The sequence below is a fragment of the Psammomys obesus genome, unplaced genomic scaffold, assembly GCF_907164565.1.
Source record: "Psammomys obesus unplaced genomic scaffold, mPsaObe1.curated_primary_1811, whole genome shotgun sequence".
Classification (NCBI taxonomy): domain Eukaryota; kingdom Metazoa; phylum Chordata; class Mammalia; order Rodentia; family Muridae; genus Psammomys; species Psammomys obesus.
This window is the reverse complement of record NW_026585895.1, coordinates 50,664,819-50,680,806: the sequence shown is the minus strand read 5'-3', so window position 1 is coordinate 50,680,806 and position 15,988 is coordinate 50,664,819. Positions and strand designations below refer to the sequence as shown.

The 15,988-nt window shown below is 47.6% G+C and overlaps 2 protein-coding genes across 3 annotated transcripts in view; one reads left to right on the top strand and one right to left on the bottom strand.

The window, feature by feature from the left end:
- Positions 1-8,196, bottom strand: part of Zer1 (zyg-11 related cell cycle regulator) — a 44,147-nt gene extending 35,951 nt beyond the window's left edge. Inside the window, exon 1 of one of the 2 annotated variants that reach the window (XM_055599770.1) lies at positions 8,131-8,196. The gene's annotated coding sequence lies outside the window, so the exon portion shown is untranslated. Of the gene's footprint in view, positions 1-8,044 lie in introns of both variants that reach the window. The other variant, XM_055599769.1, reaches the window with a different exon arrangement.
- Positions 8,197-8,254: 58 nt separating this feature from the next.
- Positions 8,255-15,988, top strand: part of Tbc1d13 (TBC1 domain family member 13) — a 17,872-nt gene continuing 10,138 nt past the window's right edge. The window contains exons 1-7 of the mRNA XM_055599797.1: positions 8,255-8,393; positions 9,285-9,358; positions 11,111-11,151; positions 11,585-11,646; positions 11,777-11,876; positions 13,732-13,814; positions 15,699-15,858. Of these exons, the coding sequence (XP_055455772.1) occupies positions 8,371-8,393; positions 9,285-9,358; positions 11,111-11,151; positions 11,585-11,646; positions 11,777-11,876; positions 13,732-13,814; positions 15,699-15,858 (543 nt within the window). The 5' untranslated portion in view covers positions 8,255-8,370. The remainder of the gene's footprint in view (positions 8,394-9,284; positions 9,359-11,110; positions 11,152-11,584; positions 11,647-11,776; positions 11,877-13,731; positions 13,815-15,698; positions 15,859-15,988) is intronic.

Below are 15,988 nucleotides of genomic sequence, written 5' to 3'. Positions count from 1 at the left end.
CTGCCTCTGCCTCCCAAGTACTGGGATTAAAGGCATGCACCACCAAACCCAGCTTAGATTTGAAATAATTTAGTACCATCACATGATTAAAAAGCAGGCTGGATGTCCTCTCCCTGTATGCCTGTGATCCCAGCACTTGGGTGGAGGCTACGTGGCTACATAAAACCAGAGGTCAATCTAGGTTCCCTGAGATCTTGCCCCCACAAAACAAACACTGAGTTTGAGGCCAGCCTGGTCTACATAGTTAGTTTCTGGCCAGCCATGGTTAAATAGTAAGACGTTGTCTTAAAAAAACAAGCCAAACAAACAAAAACTCCTCAGTTAAGTTGGTACAGAGGAAAACATTTCATAACATCATGAAGGCCAAATGAAAATCAGAATTGATATGCTTGTGAAAAATGGAAATTTTTTACTTCAGAATCAAGGAAAGGCAAAGATATCCACTTGTATCTACTCCCACAGGACAAGACATGCTCGCCAGCATGTGAGAGCTGGCAAATGAAGCCAATGAAGTTGCAACATACAGTATAGAACACAAAATGTGGACTCTTCTGTACACTTGGACAATCTGAAAATATTTTAAAGTATGATGGGCTTACTGGTGCATGCTTTTGATCCAGGAGGCAGACGCAGGAGGATCTCTGTAAGTTTGAGACCAGCCTGGCATACATAGCCATTTCCAGGCCAGCCAGCCAGAGCTATATAGTGAGACCCTATCTCAAGAAACAAAGAAAGAAATCTTGAAAGATAATTTTTTGTGGGCCAGGCATAGTGCTACACGCCTTTAATCTGAGAATTCCTGAAGGAGAAGCAGGTGGAAGGCCACCCTGGCCTATATAACAAGTTCCAGGAATGAGAGAAAGAAAGAACCAGAACCTGCTGTCTGTTCACATGCCAGGGGCTGATGGTGAATATCTTCCTCAATCACTATTTTTTTTGTTTGTTTTTTGAGAATTTTTTTATTTATTCTTTATTAATTATACTTTATTCACTTTGTATCCCCCCTGTGGTTCCCTTCCTCCTCCCCTCAATCACTATTTTTGCAGACAGGTCTCTCAATTTGCCACACTCCAGATTTTACATTGGTGCTGGGGAGCTTTCTTTCTTTTTTTTTTACGATTTATTTATTTATTTATTTATTTATTTATTTACTTATTTATTTATTTATTTATTTATTTAGTATACTGTGTTCTGCCTGCATGTGTAACTCATGTCAGAAGAGGACACCAGATCTCATTATAGATGGTTGTGAGCCACCATGTGGTTGCTGGGAAATGAACTCAGGACCTCTGGAAGAACAGTGCTCTTAACTTCTGAGCCATCTCTCCAGCCTAGTGCTGGGGACTCTTAATTCGGGAATTAAGGTTTGCTTGGCAGGCACTTTACTCAGTGGGCTACCTCTCCAGCCTGCCGCATCCAGCAGAGCTTTGTTCTGGAAACCTCCCTGGGGTGGCAAGGGGCAAGGGATGGAAGAAAGAAAGACACCTTCAGAGAAGCTGGAACTGGGTGGACGGGGCAGGAACCACAGGAACCACCACCTGGGACCTGAGTTCTTCTATTATGTACAGCACAAGGGAAGGAGTTAGCTGGTCTGGAAGGAGGTCTTGAGACTGTAGGCCAGAAGTTTCAAGTTTAGCCCTCTGGGAGGGGCTAGCTTTTGCACACTCCACCAGAGTTCCCGTATGGACCAGAAGAAGTTCAGTCAGGAGCCTGACCTGTGCTGGAAAGGCTTTACTGGTGCCACGTCCCTGACAGGGCTCATGTACATGTCAACAACACACATTCACTCAGGTCTTCTTCAGCTCCTCATAGCAGCCCAAAAGGAAAAAAAAAAAAAAGTACTGTAACATTTCACTCTGTGGTGTGTGGTGTGTGTATGTGATGTGTGTGCATGCCACAGTTCACAGAGAACAACTTTCAGTAGTGAATTCTGTCCTTCCACTATGCACTGTGGGATCCATTGATGGAACCCGGGTAGTTAGGTTTGGGTGGCAAATGCTTTTACCTACCCAGCCATCCCACCAGCTTCCCAAAGAGAAAAAAAATTCGTGTATAGTAGCGCTGAAAAGAATGAAACATTTAGCAACAAACTTTGGGCTGGAGAGATGACCTAACAGGTAAAACACATGTTGTTCTCTTTTCCTTTTCTTTTCTTCCCCCCGCCCCCCAGACAGGGTTTCTCTCTGTAGCCCTGGCTGTCCTGCACTTGCTTTGTAGACCAGGCTGGCCTTGAACTCACAGAGATCTGCCTGCCCCTGCCTCCTGAGTGCTGGGATTAGAGGTGTGTGCTACCACTGCCCAGCTTACACCTTATTCTTACGGAGGGCAAGGACTGGTTCAGTTCCCTTCACCCACATGGCAGTTCATGTACACATACATGCATGAAGGCAAAACACTCATACAAATAAAATAAATAAATAAATATAAAAATTAGACAAAGAAGTGGAAAATCTATATACTAAAAACATCGTTGAATGAAAATAGAAAGATATCCTACGTACACAGGCTGGAAAGTTTAGTACTGTTAAGATGACGGTATTACCCAAATTGATCTACAAAGTACAAACTCCTAATGGCAGTTTTAAAAGATAACAAAACAGCAGGGCACAATGGCACACTCCTGTCATCCCAGCACTCAGGGAGGCAGAGGCAGGAGGATCTCTGTGAGTTCGAGGCCAGCCTGGTCTACAAAGCAAGTCCAGGACAGCAAAAGCTACATAGAGAAACCCAGTTTTGAAGAGAGAGAGAGAAAAAAAAAAAAAGATAGCAAGACCCATTTGGTATTGTAGGGGTTGTGCTTATAATACCAAAAATGGGAGACAGAAGACCTGGGTATCAGGAATTCAAGCTATCCTTGGTTAAGGAAAGATTCACCTCAAGCTAGACAGTGGTGGTGCACGCCTTTATTCCCAGACCTCAGGAGGCAGAGGTAAGAGTATCTGAGCTTGAGACCAGCCTGGTCTACATACCTAGTTCCAGGACAGCTAGGGTACACAGAGAAACCCTATCTTGAAAAACCAATAAACAAAAACCAAACAAATATCATATGGTCTACAAACCTAGTTCCAGAAGAGTTAGGGCTACACAGAGAAACCCTATCTCGAAAAACAAGCACACAAACAAATGAATACCATATGGAATATCAAGGTTTGCAGAAAAAACAAACTTGAAAAAATAAACAAAGCTGAAAGATTTATATGAAAATTAAAGCCACATGAGAGCAGGGGAATGAAGAGAGACAGCTCAGCAGTTAAGAGTGCTGGCTGCTCTTGAAAAGGACCTGGGTTCAATTCCCAGCACCCACCTTGTAGCTCACAGTGCTCTGTAACTCCAGTTTCAAAGGATCAAATGCTGTCTTCTGGTCTTTTTAGGCACTGCACATGCGTGCACAGACACAAATGTAGGCAAAACACCCACACACATGAACGAGCAAAAACATCACAATAAGATGCCACTTTTCACCTACATGAATGAATACAATTTCTTTTTAACAAAGAAGTGACAAGTGTGACCAGAGTGTGGAGGGGCTGGACTCGGCCACTGCTGGCGGGAATGTAGGATGGCAGAGCTGTGCTGAGATGCCATGTCTCTCATCACAGAGTTAGTGCAATCCAGCCATTCTGCTCCGGAAAGCAGGGACAGATAACTGTGCTGCTCACTGCAACAGCCAGGAGGCAGGAATGGTTGTCCTTCCTGGTATGGTTGTGTTTGCTGGACAGGCTTCTGGCAGCCTCCACTGACTCCTGCAGCAGCAGCAGCCAGGAGTTTCTAATGCTCATCTCAGTCCACCAGTATTCATACATTGGATCTTCATAACACAAAATAATGAAATTCTTCTACATGCTATAACAAGTGTGAACTTTCAAGAGATTATACTCAGCAGCATTGCCAGGAGCACAAACAAAAGATCAGAGCACAGTTCCACTTGAACTATGAGGTAAGACTAACACAGCTGAAAGAGTGGAATGATGGCTCAGTGGTTAAGGCCACAGTTACTCTTCCAGAGGACTTAGTTCAGTTCATAGAACCCACACTGGTTGGCTCACAAGCACCTGCAAGTCGAGCCCCAGTGCCTGTTCTCCAAGGGTACTTGCACTCATGTGCATATCCCACAGGTAGACACAGACCTAATTAAAATAATAAACCGTATAGGGAGGGCTGGAGAGATGGCTCAGCAGTTAGGAGCACTTGCTGCTCTTCCAGGGGGCCTGGGTCTGGTTTCCAGCACCCACAGTGGCTCACAACCATCTGTAACTCCAGCTCCAGGAGAGCCAATGGCCTCTTCTGGTTTCACTAGCGTGCAGGAGGTCCACAGACATACAGACAGGCAAACACTTAGATACAAAAAAACAATAAAAGGTATATTTGTGTCTAATTAACAAAAGGGTGGCCCCCATGGACTTGTGTGTGAATGCATGGCTCCTAGGGAAAGGCACTATGGCGGGGCCTTATTGGAGTAGGTATGACCTTGTTGGAGGAAATGTGTCACTGTTGGGGGTGTGTTGTGGGGTCTCATATATGCTCAAGCTACGCCCAATGTGTCTCAGTCTCCTGCTGCCCATGGATTAAGATGTAGGGTTCTCAGCTCCTTCAACACCATGTCTGCCTGCACACTGCCATGCTTCTGACCACAATAATGGACTAAACCTCTGAACCTGTGTGACAGCCCCAGTTAAATGTTTTTTTTTTATAAGAGTTGCTGTGGTCATGGTGTCTCTCACAGCAACAGAAACCCTAACTAAAACAGTGGTCTTACGGTGGTTAATTTTGATTATCTAATGGATTAGAGCAAGAAACTTCAAGGGACCAGGCTACCTGGTGTAAAGGTGGTACACACCTTTACTGCCAGCACTTGAGAGGCAGAAACAGTGGAAATCAGTGAGTTCGAGGCCAGCCTGGTCTACAGAGCAGTTCCAGGACAGCCAGGGCTAAACAGAGAAACCCTGTCTCAAAAAGCCAAAAAGAAAAGAAAACAAAACAAAACAAAAAATCGAAGGGGTGTGTGGTCCAGTGTTAAGGGCATTTGTTGCTATGGCAGAGGACCCCATCTTGGTTCCCAGTACACATGCTGGGCAGCTCACAATCATCTGGAACTCCAGTTCCGGTAGTCTTCTGGCCTCTGCATGAATCACAAACATGTGGCGGACATTCTTAAACACACACACACACACACACACACACACACACACACGTAATAAAAATAAATCTTAAAAAAAAAAAAGCCCAGCTCACAGGGGTTTCTGAGGCACAGCTCTGGGTGTGTCTGTGAGGACGTTTCCAGAAATGGTTAACTGACAAGGAGAAGACTCACCTGCATTCTGGGTAGCATCAGCCTAAGGCTGGAGTCTCAGACAGCGCAAAAGGGGAAAGAGGAGGACTGTCACCTGTGCTCTATCATTCCCCCTGCTGGCTGGCCATGATGGGAACTGAACTCTTGCTCTGAGCTCCCTGCCATGATGGACGGAACCTGTGAATCCTTGAGCTGAAATAAACCTTTCCTGAACTGTCTATGTCAGGTACTTTATCAGTGATAAAGAAAACTGACTGCAGGCCTGGAGAGCTGGCTCAGTCAGCAAGGATACTTGCTCTGTGGATAGCCTGTGTTCATATACCCAGCACCCATGGAAAACACCAGGCTTGGCTGCATGTGCCTGCACTGTCCGGACAGGTGGGTCCTGTCAGCCTAGTTGAAAACGGCAAAGTTCTGATTAAGGCTGATACTTGTCTCAAGGCAATAAGCCACATTGCGATTGTAGTGGTTTGAATGAGAATTTTCTCCCAAAGGCTCATGTATTTGAAAATTTGGTTTCCAGGACTAGAGAGATGGCTCAATGGTTAAGAGCTTTGGCTGCTCTTCCAGAGGACCCAGGTTCAATTCCCAGCACCCACATGGCAGCAAGCAACTGTAATTCCAGTTCCAGAGGATCTGACACCTTCACACAGACATACATGTAAGCCAAACACCAAATGTACATAAAAAATAAAATTAAATTAAAAATAAAGCCTTTCCTATGTGAAAGGCCAATTTGAAAAAAAGAAGAGCTGGTTTCCAGTCCCTGGTGCTCTTTGGGGAGGCTTAGGAGGTGTGGCACTGCTGGCGGAAGTAGGTCCAGGGGCACAGAGGGTTTAAACAGTCCAGCCGCTCCTAGTTTGTGCTCCCTCATTCATTCATTTTATTGTTTTGTGTATATGAGTGTATGTAGGTGCACAGGAACTGAACTCAGGTCTTGTGCAAGAGCAACATGTGCTTTTTTTTTTTTTTTTTTTTTGTTTCTCTGTGTAGCCTTGGCTGTCCTGGATTCACTTTGTAGACCAGGCTGGCTTGAAACTCACAGAGTGCTGGGATTACAGGCATGTGCCACCACACCAGGCTGTGACAAGCACTCAGTAGTTAAGCTGAGCCAACTCTCCAGCTTGGCTATCTCTCTTTGTGCTGTAGCTCAACATGTAAGCTCTGAGCTTGCTGCTCCTGCTTCCAGGGCCTGCCTGACATGAAGGTGATGGTCTATTATCCCTTTGGAACAATAATTCCAAATTAGCCATTTTCTCCCCCTCTATGTCTTGATCGTGGTGTTTTGTCACAGCAAGAGAGAAGGAACTAAGTTGGTACCAGGATCGGGGTGTTGCTGTGATAACCCTGACCATGTTTTTTTGGAGGAATATGGGAGACTTTGGGACTTTGGACTAGCAAAGTGTGCAGCTGCTTTACTGGCCAGTGAAATCTTGGTGGCCAGGAACATGAAACCAGGAGGAGTCGAGAAGTTATGTTGTCTAACATTAAAGTCTTCGTTGGTGGTTGGAAAAAAATTAAGAGCTAAGTATAATTACAAATATATAAATGTATGTGTAGGAAAACTTGAAAAGGATTTCTGACATCTTGTTTCCTGAGACAGGGTTTCTCTGAGTAGCCTTGGCTGTCCTAGAATCCCTTTGTAGGCCAGGCTGGCCTTGAACTCACAGAGACCTTCCTGCCTCTGCCTCCTTAGTGCTGAGATTAAAGGTGTGCATCATCGTGACCAGTTCTCTTAACTTTCATAAAAAAAAAAAAAAATATATATATATATATATATATATATATATATATATTGCGTGAGGGGCTGGAGAGAGAACTTAGCAGTTAAGAGCTCTGGCTGTTCTTACAGCTGGCCGGAATGAGGTTCACAACTGTCTACAATTTCAGTTCCTGGGGATCCAACACCCTCTTCTGACCTCCGCACAGGTAAGTGATACACAGATATACATACATACAAAGCATTCATGTATGTAATTTGTTTTTAAAAATTTGTGTGCACGTGTGTGCAAATATGTGTAGAAGCATGTGTGGGGAGCCCTCACCTACGGGTCAGTTGTCAGTGAACGCTCTCCACTTTATTCCTTGAGGCTAGTCTCGGGAGCCAGTTGGCCAGCTCCACCTTGCACATCCCTGCCTCTCTTGTCAGCTCTTTCATGAGTTCTGTGGATCCAAACCCCAGTGCTGTTGCCTGCAAGCACTTTATTCCCGGAAGCATCAACATCGAACTCACTTCTAGCAGAAGATGACCTTGAACTTCTGATCTTCCTGCCTCCGCTTCTCACATGCTGGAATTACTGGCATGCATCACCAAATCCAACTACGAGCGGTGCTCGGCCCCTGGCTTCGTGCATGCTAGGCAAGCACTTTACCAACTGAGCCACACCCTCAGCGCCTGCTTTTTTTCTTTTGTATTGCTTTAAAATTGCGAGATTACAGAAATTGTACTGGCCTTTTTTGGTGGTGGTGGTGGAGTTTGCAACAGGGTTTCTCTGGCTGTCCTGGAACTCGCTCTGTAGACTAGGCTGGCCTCAAACTCAGATAACTAAGAAAGCTGCGTGACTCTGCCTCCCGGAGTGCTGAGATCAAAGGCGTGGGCCACCACCGCCCGGCTTGCCAGAAATTCAACTCCCAAAGTCAAGGAAACACCGAGCTGTATTCCAGCTCCTCCAAACCCTATTTACTGAACCACACGATCATTGCCATAAGGACTCACTATTGAACAAGACCACCCAAGGACTGGATCTAGCTCACCAAACAACTGCGCCGCAGTATGGCCAGGGAGGGAGAGAAATCGACAAGTGTACTGCGTAGACAGAAACTGAGGTCGGGAAACTCACAGCCAGCAGGGTCACGGGCCGTCCTGACGCTCAGCGCAGGGTTTTGCCTGGCCTTAAGGAAGCCCCGTGTCACGTGATCCCTGGGCGGAACCAGCGCAGCTGGGTTCCCGCGGAACGTGCAGGCGCGTGGTCTTGCTTCCCACCGGAAGCTTTTGTCCAGCGCCCCGTGTCCCCAGAGGGAGGGGGCGGTGGCGGCAGCTGGGGCTGCAGAAGCAGCCCGGGGGTCCGGAAGTCAACATCATGTCGAGTCTGCACCAGAGCCGGTAAGGAGACTCGCGGGCAGGACTGCACCCAGCTACTCCTGCCGGGCCGCGCCTTCTCACCGACAGAGCTGCTTAGAGCCTGTGCGGCCAAGAATAGCACCCCCGTGCCCGGCGGTGGGCCCCCAGCGCCCACTTTACGATCTCATTGCCTGTGTGGCAGAGGGAAGAAGCAGAGATGCTTCTCTTACCTTGGTGTCACCTTTCTCTCTCTCTTTCTCACTCTGGACCCCTTTCCCTGGTGTCTCCCATTCCAGCCCTCAATTACCCTCCCCGCTTCCTGGCTCCAGGATCCTTTCCCCCCCCTCCCCGCCCCCCAGATGTTCCTGTCTCTGTGCTCCTTGCTCATGAGAAACATTAGAGAACCCGGATTCTCCAGTCTGGTCTTTGACCGTCCCCCACTCCCGCCCCAAACCAGGGTATATCTTGCAGCGTCGGCTAAATTTTGATCACTCCAGGACTAATTTTTGGTCTTTTGTCTTTGCTTGAGGGCAGGCCCGAGAAGTCTGCTGCCCTCCCCCTTTCTCAGCAAAGAACTGAGGGAGTAGTGGGGAGATTGTACAAGTCCGTTGTCTTGTGGGTTTACCGCGAAGCTGGTTGTGTGAATTCAGGTTAGCGGTGTGCTGTGGGCTGGGCTTGGCCGCAGAAGTACCCAGGAAATGCCAGCGCACTAACAGTAGAAGGTGCTTAATGCTGAGTTCTTATTTCAAACCTTTTTGACTAGAACGCCTCGCATTGGTGTTCTAGTCAAATGCCACTTCCTTGGCATTTTAGATTTTAGAGGAAGAACTTGTATTGCCCACTTCCCTAAGCTGGCTGTTGGAGACTGTTGGGGTAAGGGATCCATGGGCTGCAAGCCTGTCAACCTTGGGGTTTTCTTTTCTGCTCTTGAAGGATTGCAGATTTCCAGAATGTCCTGAAGGAGCCCTCCATTGTGTTGGAAAAACTTCGAGAACTCAGTTTTAGTGGTAAGACAAATTTTACTCAGGGTTTCCCTGGAAACCTGACTGATTGCATAAAGCTGTCTATATGTCATCGGAGTGGTTACTGCCCTTTGGCCTTAGACAGGGAGGCACATGCTTCCCCAAATTCCCTGACGTGGCCTGAAGGTTGAAATGGTGGTAATCTTTTGAGTGTAAGTGAGGCCATCTGTCATTTCAGGTAGTTTCCTGAGTTAGGAAGTTACAGGGTGGTTTCCAGTTTCTCTACCTGGCTTTGGATCGGAGCTGAGAGTGTGACCTTTGGTTAATGCTAAAACTCAAGCCTTAGAACACCAACTTAAGGAGCTGAACATCGGCCATCTTTGACTTTGCCCTTCCTCATAGTTAATGTTCCAGTGCAGAGATAGCTGGATTTTTAACCTGTCTGTGAAAACATCACAGCGTGTTTGTGTAACTCCTCGGTGTAGTGCTCCACCTGGTAACTTTACAAGGAAGGAGTTTAAGTTGCCAGGGTCATGCAGATTCTGAGGTGGGGGCATGGCTCATGGTTTTGTGAGCTCCTGACAACACTGCAGAAGTTGGCCTTCTCGCTCTGGGGTGGTGTAGAGGTCCCAGAGGGGAGGCTGTGTGTGGTGGTGCAGAGCTTGGGCTGCACACTACACCTGTGTCCTAACCCTTGGCTGCTCTATCTACAGATACGTTTTTTTATCGAGAAGTTGTCTGGCACAGAGCTCTTAACCTGACAGTTTGGTTTGAATTTCGCAAACGTGGAATGCCATTTGTATTCTGTATCCTGTGCCAGACCTAGGAGCGTCAACAAACAAACATGCTCTTATCTGTCTGAGGCCTGTCCATTTGTAGGAGTTACACATTAAGTTCATACTAAAGTTTTTATATGATCCCAGTTTGATGGGTTTTAGAGAAGCTTCAGCGTTATTGTGTATGAGCAGAGACGCTGATGCCTGGCATAGTGGTTCCCACCTATAATCCCAGAGCCGGAGGCAGAGGCAGGTGGATCTCTGGGAGTTCAAGGTCAGCCTAGTCTACAGAGTGAGTTCCAGCACAGCCTGGACTACATAGTGAGACCCTGATTCCAAAAATAAAATAAAATAAGAAAAGAAGCCAGGTGTGGTGGTGCATGACTATGATCCTAGGACTCCTAGGAAGGCACAGGCAGGTGGATCTCCATGAGTTTGAGGCCAGCCTGATCTACAAAGAGAGTTCAGGACAGTCAACCCTGTCTTGAGGAAAAAAAGGAAAAAAAAAAAATTAGAGAGCCCGCAGCTGGGCATATAGTTCAGTTTTTAGAGTGCTTGGCCAGCATGAACAGTGCCCCACTTTTGATTTTCAGCACCCCGTAAACTAGACATGGTGGCCAAACACACCTATAATCCTACCACTCAGGAGGTTGAGGCAGGAGTTTCTCCCTATTTCCATAGTAAATTTGAGGCCAGCCCAGGCTGTATGAGACTCTTCTCCCTCCCCTGAAAGAAGAGCCTGACTTTGAATAGAGTTCGGAGTTGACAGTGGCTCCTGTGAAGAAGAATTATCAAAGATGAGAAGGTTTAAAGTATATAGCAGACATATGAGGTTCTGGGCTGGGGGACAGGGCTGTAGATAGAAATTAGAGTTAGCATCCAGCTTAGCCATTCCTTTGGTGGAGGATGGTTCCTGAAGTGCTTCCTGCCTACTCCACTCCCTGCCAACTGGCTCCAGTGTCTAGGGTTGGGGGATTGTGAAGCTCTGGCTTGGTGTGACCTTTGCCTGCTGTGTCCACAGGCATCCCCTGTGAGGGCGGACTGCGGTGCCTCTGCTGGAAGGTGGGTGTGCCTGGGGTGCCGCTTCCTGCTTCTGAGTACTTGTGGGTCTTGCATGGACCTGGTTCTGTCCCCTCTACTCTGCTCCTTTCCTGGCTTGTCTAAAGAAGTCTTTCTGGAAGTTGTGGGGTTTTATGTTGTCTTGACTTCCCCTCCAGAATTTCTTTGGGGAATGCCAGCAAAGATTTCCACTTCCTGGTGTATGTTCAGAGTGGAAGTGATGCTGACTGGGACAGAGCAGAGGCTAAGTCCTCCTGAAGCCACTGGCTGAGGGTGGTGGCAGCCTCTGTTCCTGTTTACCAGCCCTTCAATGCCAAGCTCTTGCCACATGTAGAACAGCGTGGGGAAGCAGAGGAAGGGGCTGAGCTGGGCTAGGAGGAGGGAGGCCACTATCCAGGATGGGGATGTTGCCAGAGCTGTGTTCTCCTCTGTGTAGATCCTCCTGAACTACCTCCCTTTGGAGAGAGCCTCATGGACTTCCATCCTGGCCAAGCAGAGGTGAGACCTGTGAACAATGGATGACTAGAGGGCTTTCACCTCCCAGGGAGCCTGTCTTGCCTTCTGTGGGTGCACCTCTGGGTGGGATCTCTGGAATCATCCTTCTCTTTTCTGCTCTTCTCTCCTGCAGGGGCCTCTATTCTCAGTTCCTGAGAGAGATGATTATCCAGCCTGGCATTGCCAAGGCCAACATGGGTGTATCCAGGGAGGATGTGACCTTCGAGGACCATGTAAGTAGGGTTGACATCATGGGCTGAGAGCGCACATGGGAGGTGGTGAGCCTCGGTCCAGCAAAGCGCCTGGCTAGAGGACGTGTGTAGCCTCTCAAGTCCTCCCTTCTGCATCAGGCTGCCCGACCCTTGGAAACAATGATGTCTCCTTGCCCTGCTTATTCTAGCACACAGTAAGCTCAGGAGCCCTAGGCCTAGTTAGCAACCTAAGCAATAACCATCATCCTGAGGGTGCTGAGGGAGTCACCCTGCATTCGGAACTTCTAGGGCACAGTCTCTGGAACCTTCACCAGTTCATTTATTAACTTATGTACTTATTGGCTGTTTGCTTTTTCTGTGTATGTAGCTTTGGCTGTCCTGAAACTTGCTCTGTAGACTAGGTTGACTTCAAAACTCAGATATCCACTTGTCTCTGCCTCCCAAGTGCTAGGATTAAAGGCATGTGTCACAGCCCAGCTCATTTAGTCAAGGGGAAATTCTGGACCTTTGTTTTGTTATTTATTTGTTTGTTTGTTTGTTTATTTATTATGTACATTGGTGTTTCGCCTGCATGTATATCTGTGTGAGGGTGTCAGATCCCTTGAGCTACCATGTGGGTGCTGGGAATTGAACCTGGGTCTTCTAGAAGAGCAGTCAGTGCTCTTAACTGCTGAGCTACTTCTCCAGCCCCCCACCATTTTAAAATAAAATAAATAAAACATTCTTTTAAAAACTTTTAGCTTCATTTATTTTATGTGTGTATGTGCGCCATGTGTACGCTTGGTCAGAAGAAGGTGTCAGATCCCCCGGAACTGGAGTCACCGATGGTTATGAGCTGCCATGTAATGCTGGGAGCTGAGGTCCTTTGTTAAGAGTAGTACATGTTCCATGCTGGAACTCACTTTGGCTCTGGAACTCAATTTATATCCAAGAGTGAGCCTGAACTTAAAATAAAAAATTTTAATTCACTGTTAGTATGTGCATGGGTGCCAGTGAGCATATCTGTCATGGTACATACATGGATGTGAGTGGACAACTTGGAGTCAGTTTCTGCCTTCCCCCGTGGGTCTTGGGGACTAAACTTTGGTCTTTATGCTTGTGCAGCGAGCATTGTTAGCCACTGAGCCATCTTTCAGGCCCCACATGGAATTTTTTGTTCGTTTGTTTGTTTGTTTGAGGCTAGATCTTGCCATGTAGCCCTGGCTTCTTTCAGACTTCAGTTTTCCTGCTTCAGCCTCCAAAGGTCCAGCATTTCCCCTGGCTAAATGTTCATTTGTTTGCCTTTTTATGACCTTGGAGAATGAGCTGGGGATCTCAGGCGTGGCAGGCAATCATTCTGCCACTGAACGCCGGAGCGCTCCTCATCCTGGTCCATGAGGAAGGTTGTATAGGCGAAGGAAAAGCTGACCGATGAAGTGCCTGACTGAGGCCTGCAGAAAGTCCTGTGTACTCGTCCTATACCGAGCTGCTTCATGTATACCTCACAGGGCAGGGAGCAGAGCTGGGCTGGTCTCAGACCCACCCCCAAGTTTGCATTGACCACCCAAAGCACTGGTAGATAATGAGGTGTGTTCATCTGTTCATCACTCTCTCAGTGCGCTCAGTGAGTGAGTGCTGCGTGCACACTTGCAGCTGGGGCACTGCCAAGAACACTGCCTGCCATACAGCACGTGCTGCAGGGCTCACGGCTGGCTGTGTGGTGTGGGAGTGTCTCTACAGTACCTGGGATACGTTGGGAAGCCTGTGCTTGCTACGCCTTCTGGGTGGACTGAACCTGTCTCTTGGCCAGAGCCAAGTCTGTGGGCACTTGGTGTGAGGCCACAGAGCTGCAGCCCTGGCTGGTTCTTGGACACAGCATCTACTTCTCTCTTCACAGCCCCTCAACCCAAACCCTGACAGCAGGTGGAACACGTATTTTAAGGACAACGAGGTGCTGCTGCAGATTGACAAAGATGTCCGGTAAGAGGCCCACAGGGTCCTTCTGCTGCCCTCAGTGGGGTTTGTACTGCAGTGGAGTGCCAAAGAGCACAGGAGCCTATTTGAATGGTTTCAGGTACAGCTTCACCAGTTGACTATCTGATGTGCAGGTGACTGAGGCCCTCTGATCATGACTTATCTGGGAGTAGAAGTAAGATGGCTCAGGTTAAGGGCATGTGCAGTATGGGTGTTCACAGGTAACTGGGAATATTGTGCTGGCTTTGGCATACTACAAAGGCCTTTGAAATAACAAGTTGCCTTTGAAGAAGGGCCCTGGGAGCTGATCTCCCTCCACTTGGAGCAGCATGCCTGAGTCTTCTCTGGTACCCACTCCTTGTTTGGACAGAAAAATCATGCAGAGCGACTCAGTGGCATCCCCAAGGAATTGCTCTGGGCCCCAACTCTGCCTGCAGTAGCACAGGCCAGCTGCATCCATGTGAGGAAGACTGGACAGGAGTAGGAGACTCAACCTGGCAAACGTAAAAGGTTGCAAAGGTTGCCAGTGCTGTGAGGGAAGAAAAGCTGGTGTTCTGAGAGAGTGAGGCCCTCATTTTAGAGGGGTGACTCAGCATGAGACGCCAAGTGAGAGGAAGATGGGAGGCCCTGGGCTCTGTGGAAGAGCTTCCTACCCTAAGGAACTGGTACAGGAGTGCCCTGAGGCTCGGGATAAAGTCTGCAGGAAGATCCTTCCCCAGAGTGCTGCTTCTCTGCCCAGATCCCTTTCCAGATAGCCTCTGGATGCCTGAAGGCTCTTGCCGCCTATCTTCTAAGATCGGCATTGGAGTAGCCCTACCCGTGAGGTGCTGTAGTGGCCAGGTTTAGGTCAAGAGCCTCATCTTGTAGTAGTTTTGAGGAGGGACTAAGGGCCCAGGTCTGTCTCTCGTTGGTGATGGCACTGGCTTATCAGTGTTTGCAGAGGGCCAGTGTGTAGTGTGCTGTGCCTAGGAGGTCTGAGAAGTATGCGTGAGTGCCATGCCCTGTCATGTTCCAGATGAGCACCCCCCCTGCTGTTCTTGCACATCTTGCCAAACCAAAGTTTTCCTGTGGCAAATGACCATGGTTAATCCTTGTCCGTATACATGCATCCATAGACAGATGCATATAAATAGATACAATGTTTTTGCTGGGGATAGAACTCAGGGCTTGAATCCGGATAAATATGAGGCATACTTGTATACAGTGCGTGCTAGGCAAGTGTTCTGCCACCACGCTTATTCTTAGTCCTGGACAGATGTTTCTGTCATGGAAAGCTGTTTGTGGTTTATGAGAATTAGGCTGTATGACCACAAAAACACTTAAAATATTTACATGTGTTCCTCTTCACAGACACATATGAAATGAGCATGTATATGTAATTCCTACTGACTTTTTAAAAACTGGTTTTTGGGATAAAATATTATTTTAGTTTTTTCTAAAAGATTTAAATTCATTTTTTTTTTTTTATATGAGTGCTCTGTCTTCATGCACACCAGAAGAGAAAACCGGATTCCCTTACAGACGGTTATAAGCCACCATGTGGTTGCTTAGGACCTCTAGAAGAACAGTCAGTGCTCTTAACTGCTGAGCTCTCGCTCCAGCCTTATTTTAGTTTTGACTTAAGGTCTCACGTTAGATTAAGGCTGGTCTGGAGCTTACTTTGTAGCTGAAACTGTCCTTGAACTTAGGGCAATCCTTCCGCCTTAGGCCTCCCAAGGACTTGATTACAGGTGTGAGCCACCATACCCAGCTGAGATATTACAGTTACAGGCAGGCAGGCAGGCTCAGGGGTTGCTCAGTGATAAAAGAAAATAAACCAAGCACTTAGGATGCTGGGGCTGCCTAGCTGGACCCTGCACCTGAACGATAACATTCTTTCCATTCCAATAGGAGGCTGTGCCCAGATATATCCTTCTTCCAAAGAGCCACTGAGTACCCCTGCCTTCTCATCCTGGACCCGCAGAATGAGTTTGAGACCCTGCGGAAGCGGGTGGAGCAGACCACACTGAAATCTCAGACAGTGGCCCGCAACCGGAGTGGAGTCACAAACGTAAGAGCCAGTTGGGGACCTGGGATTTTCTTCCTTTTAAGATTTATTTATTTTATTTGAGTGTTCGCCTTCGTATGTGTGTTTGTGTGTGTGTGTGTGTGTGTGTGTGTGTGTGTGTGTGTGTGTGTGT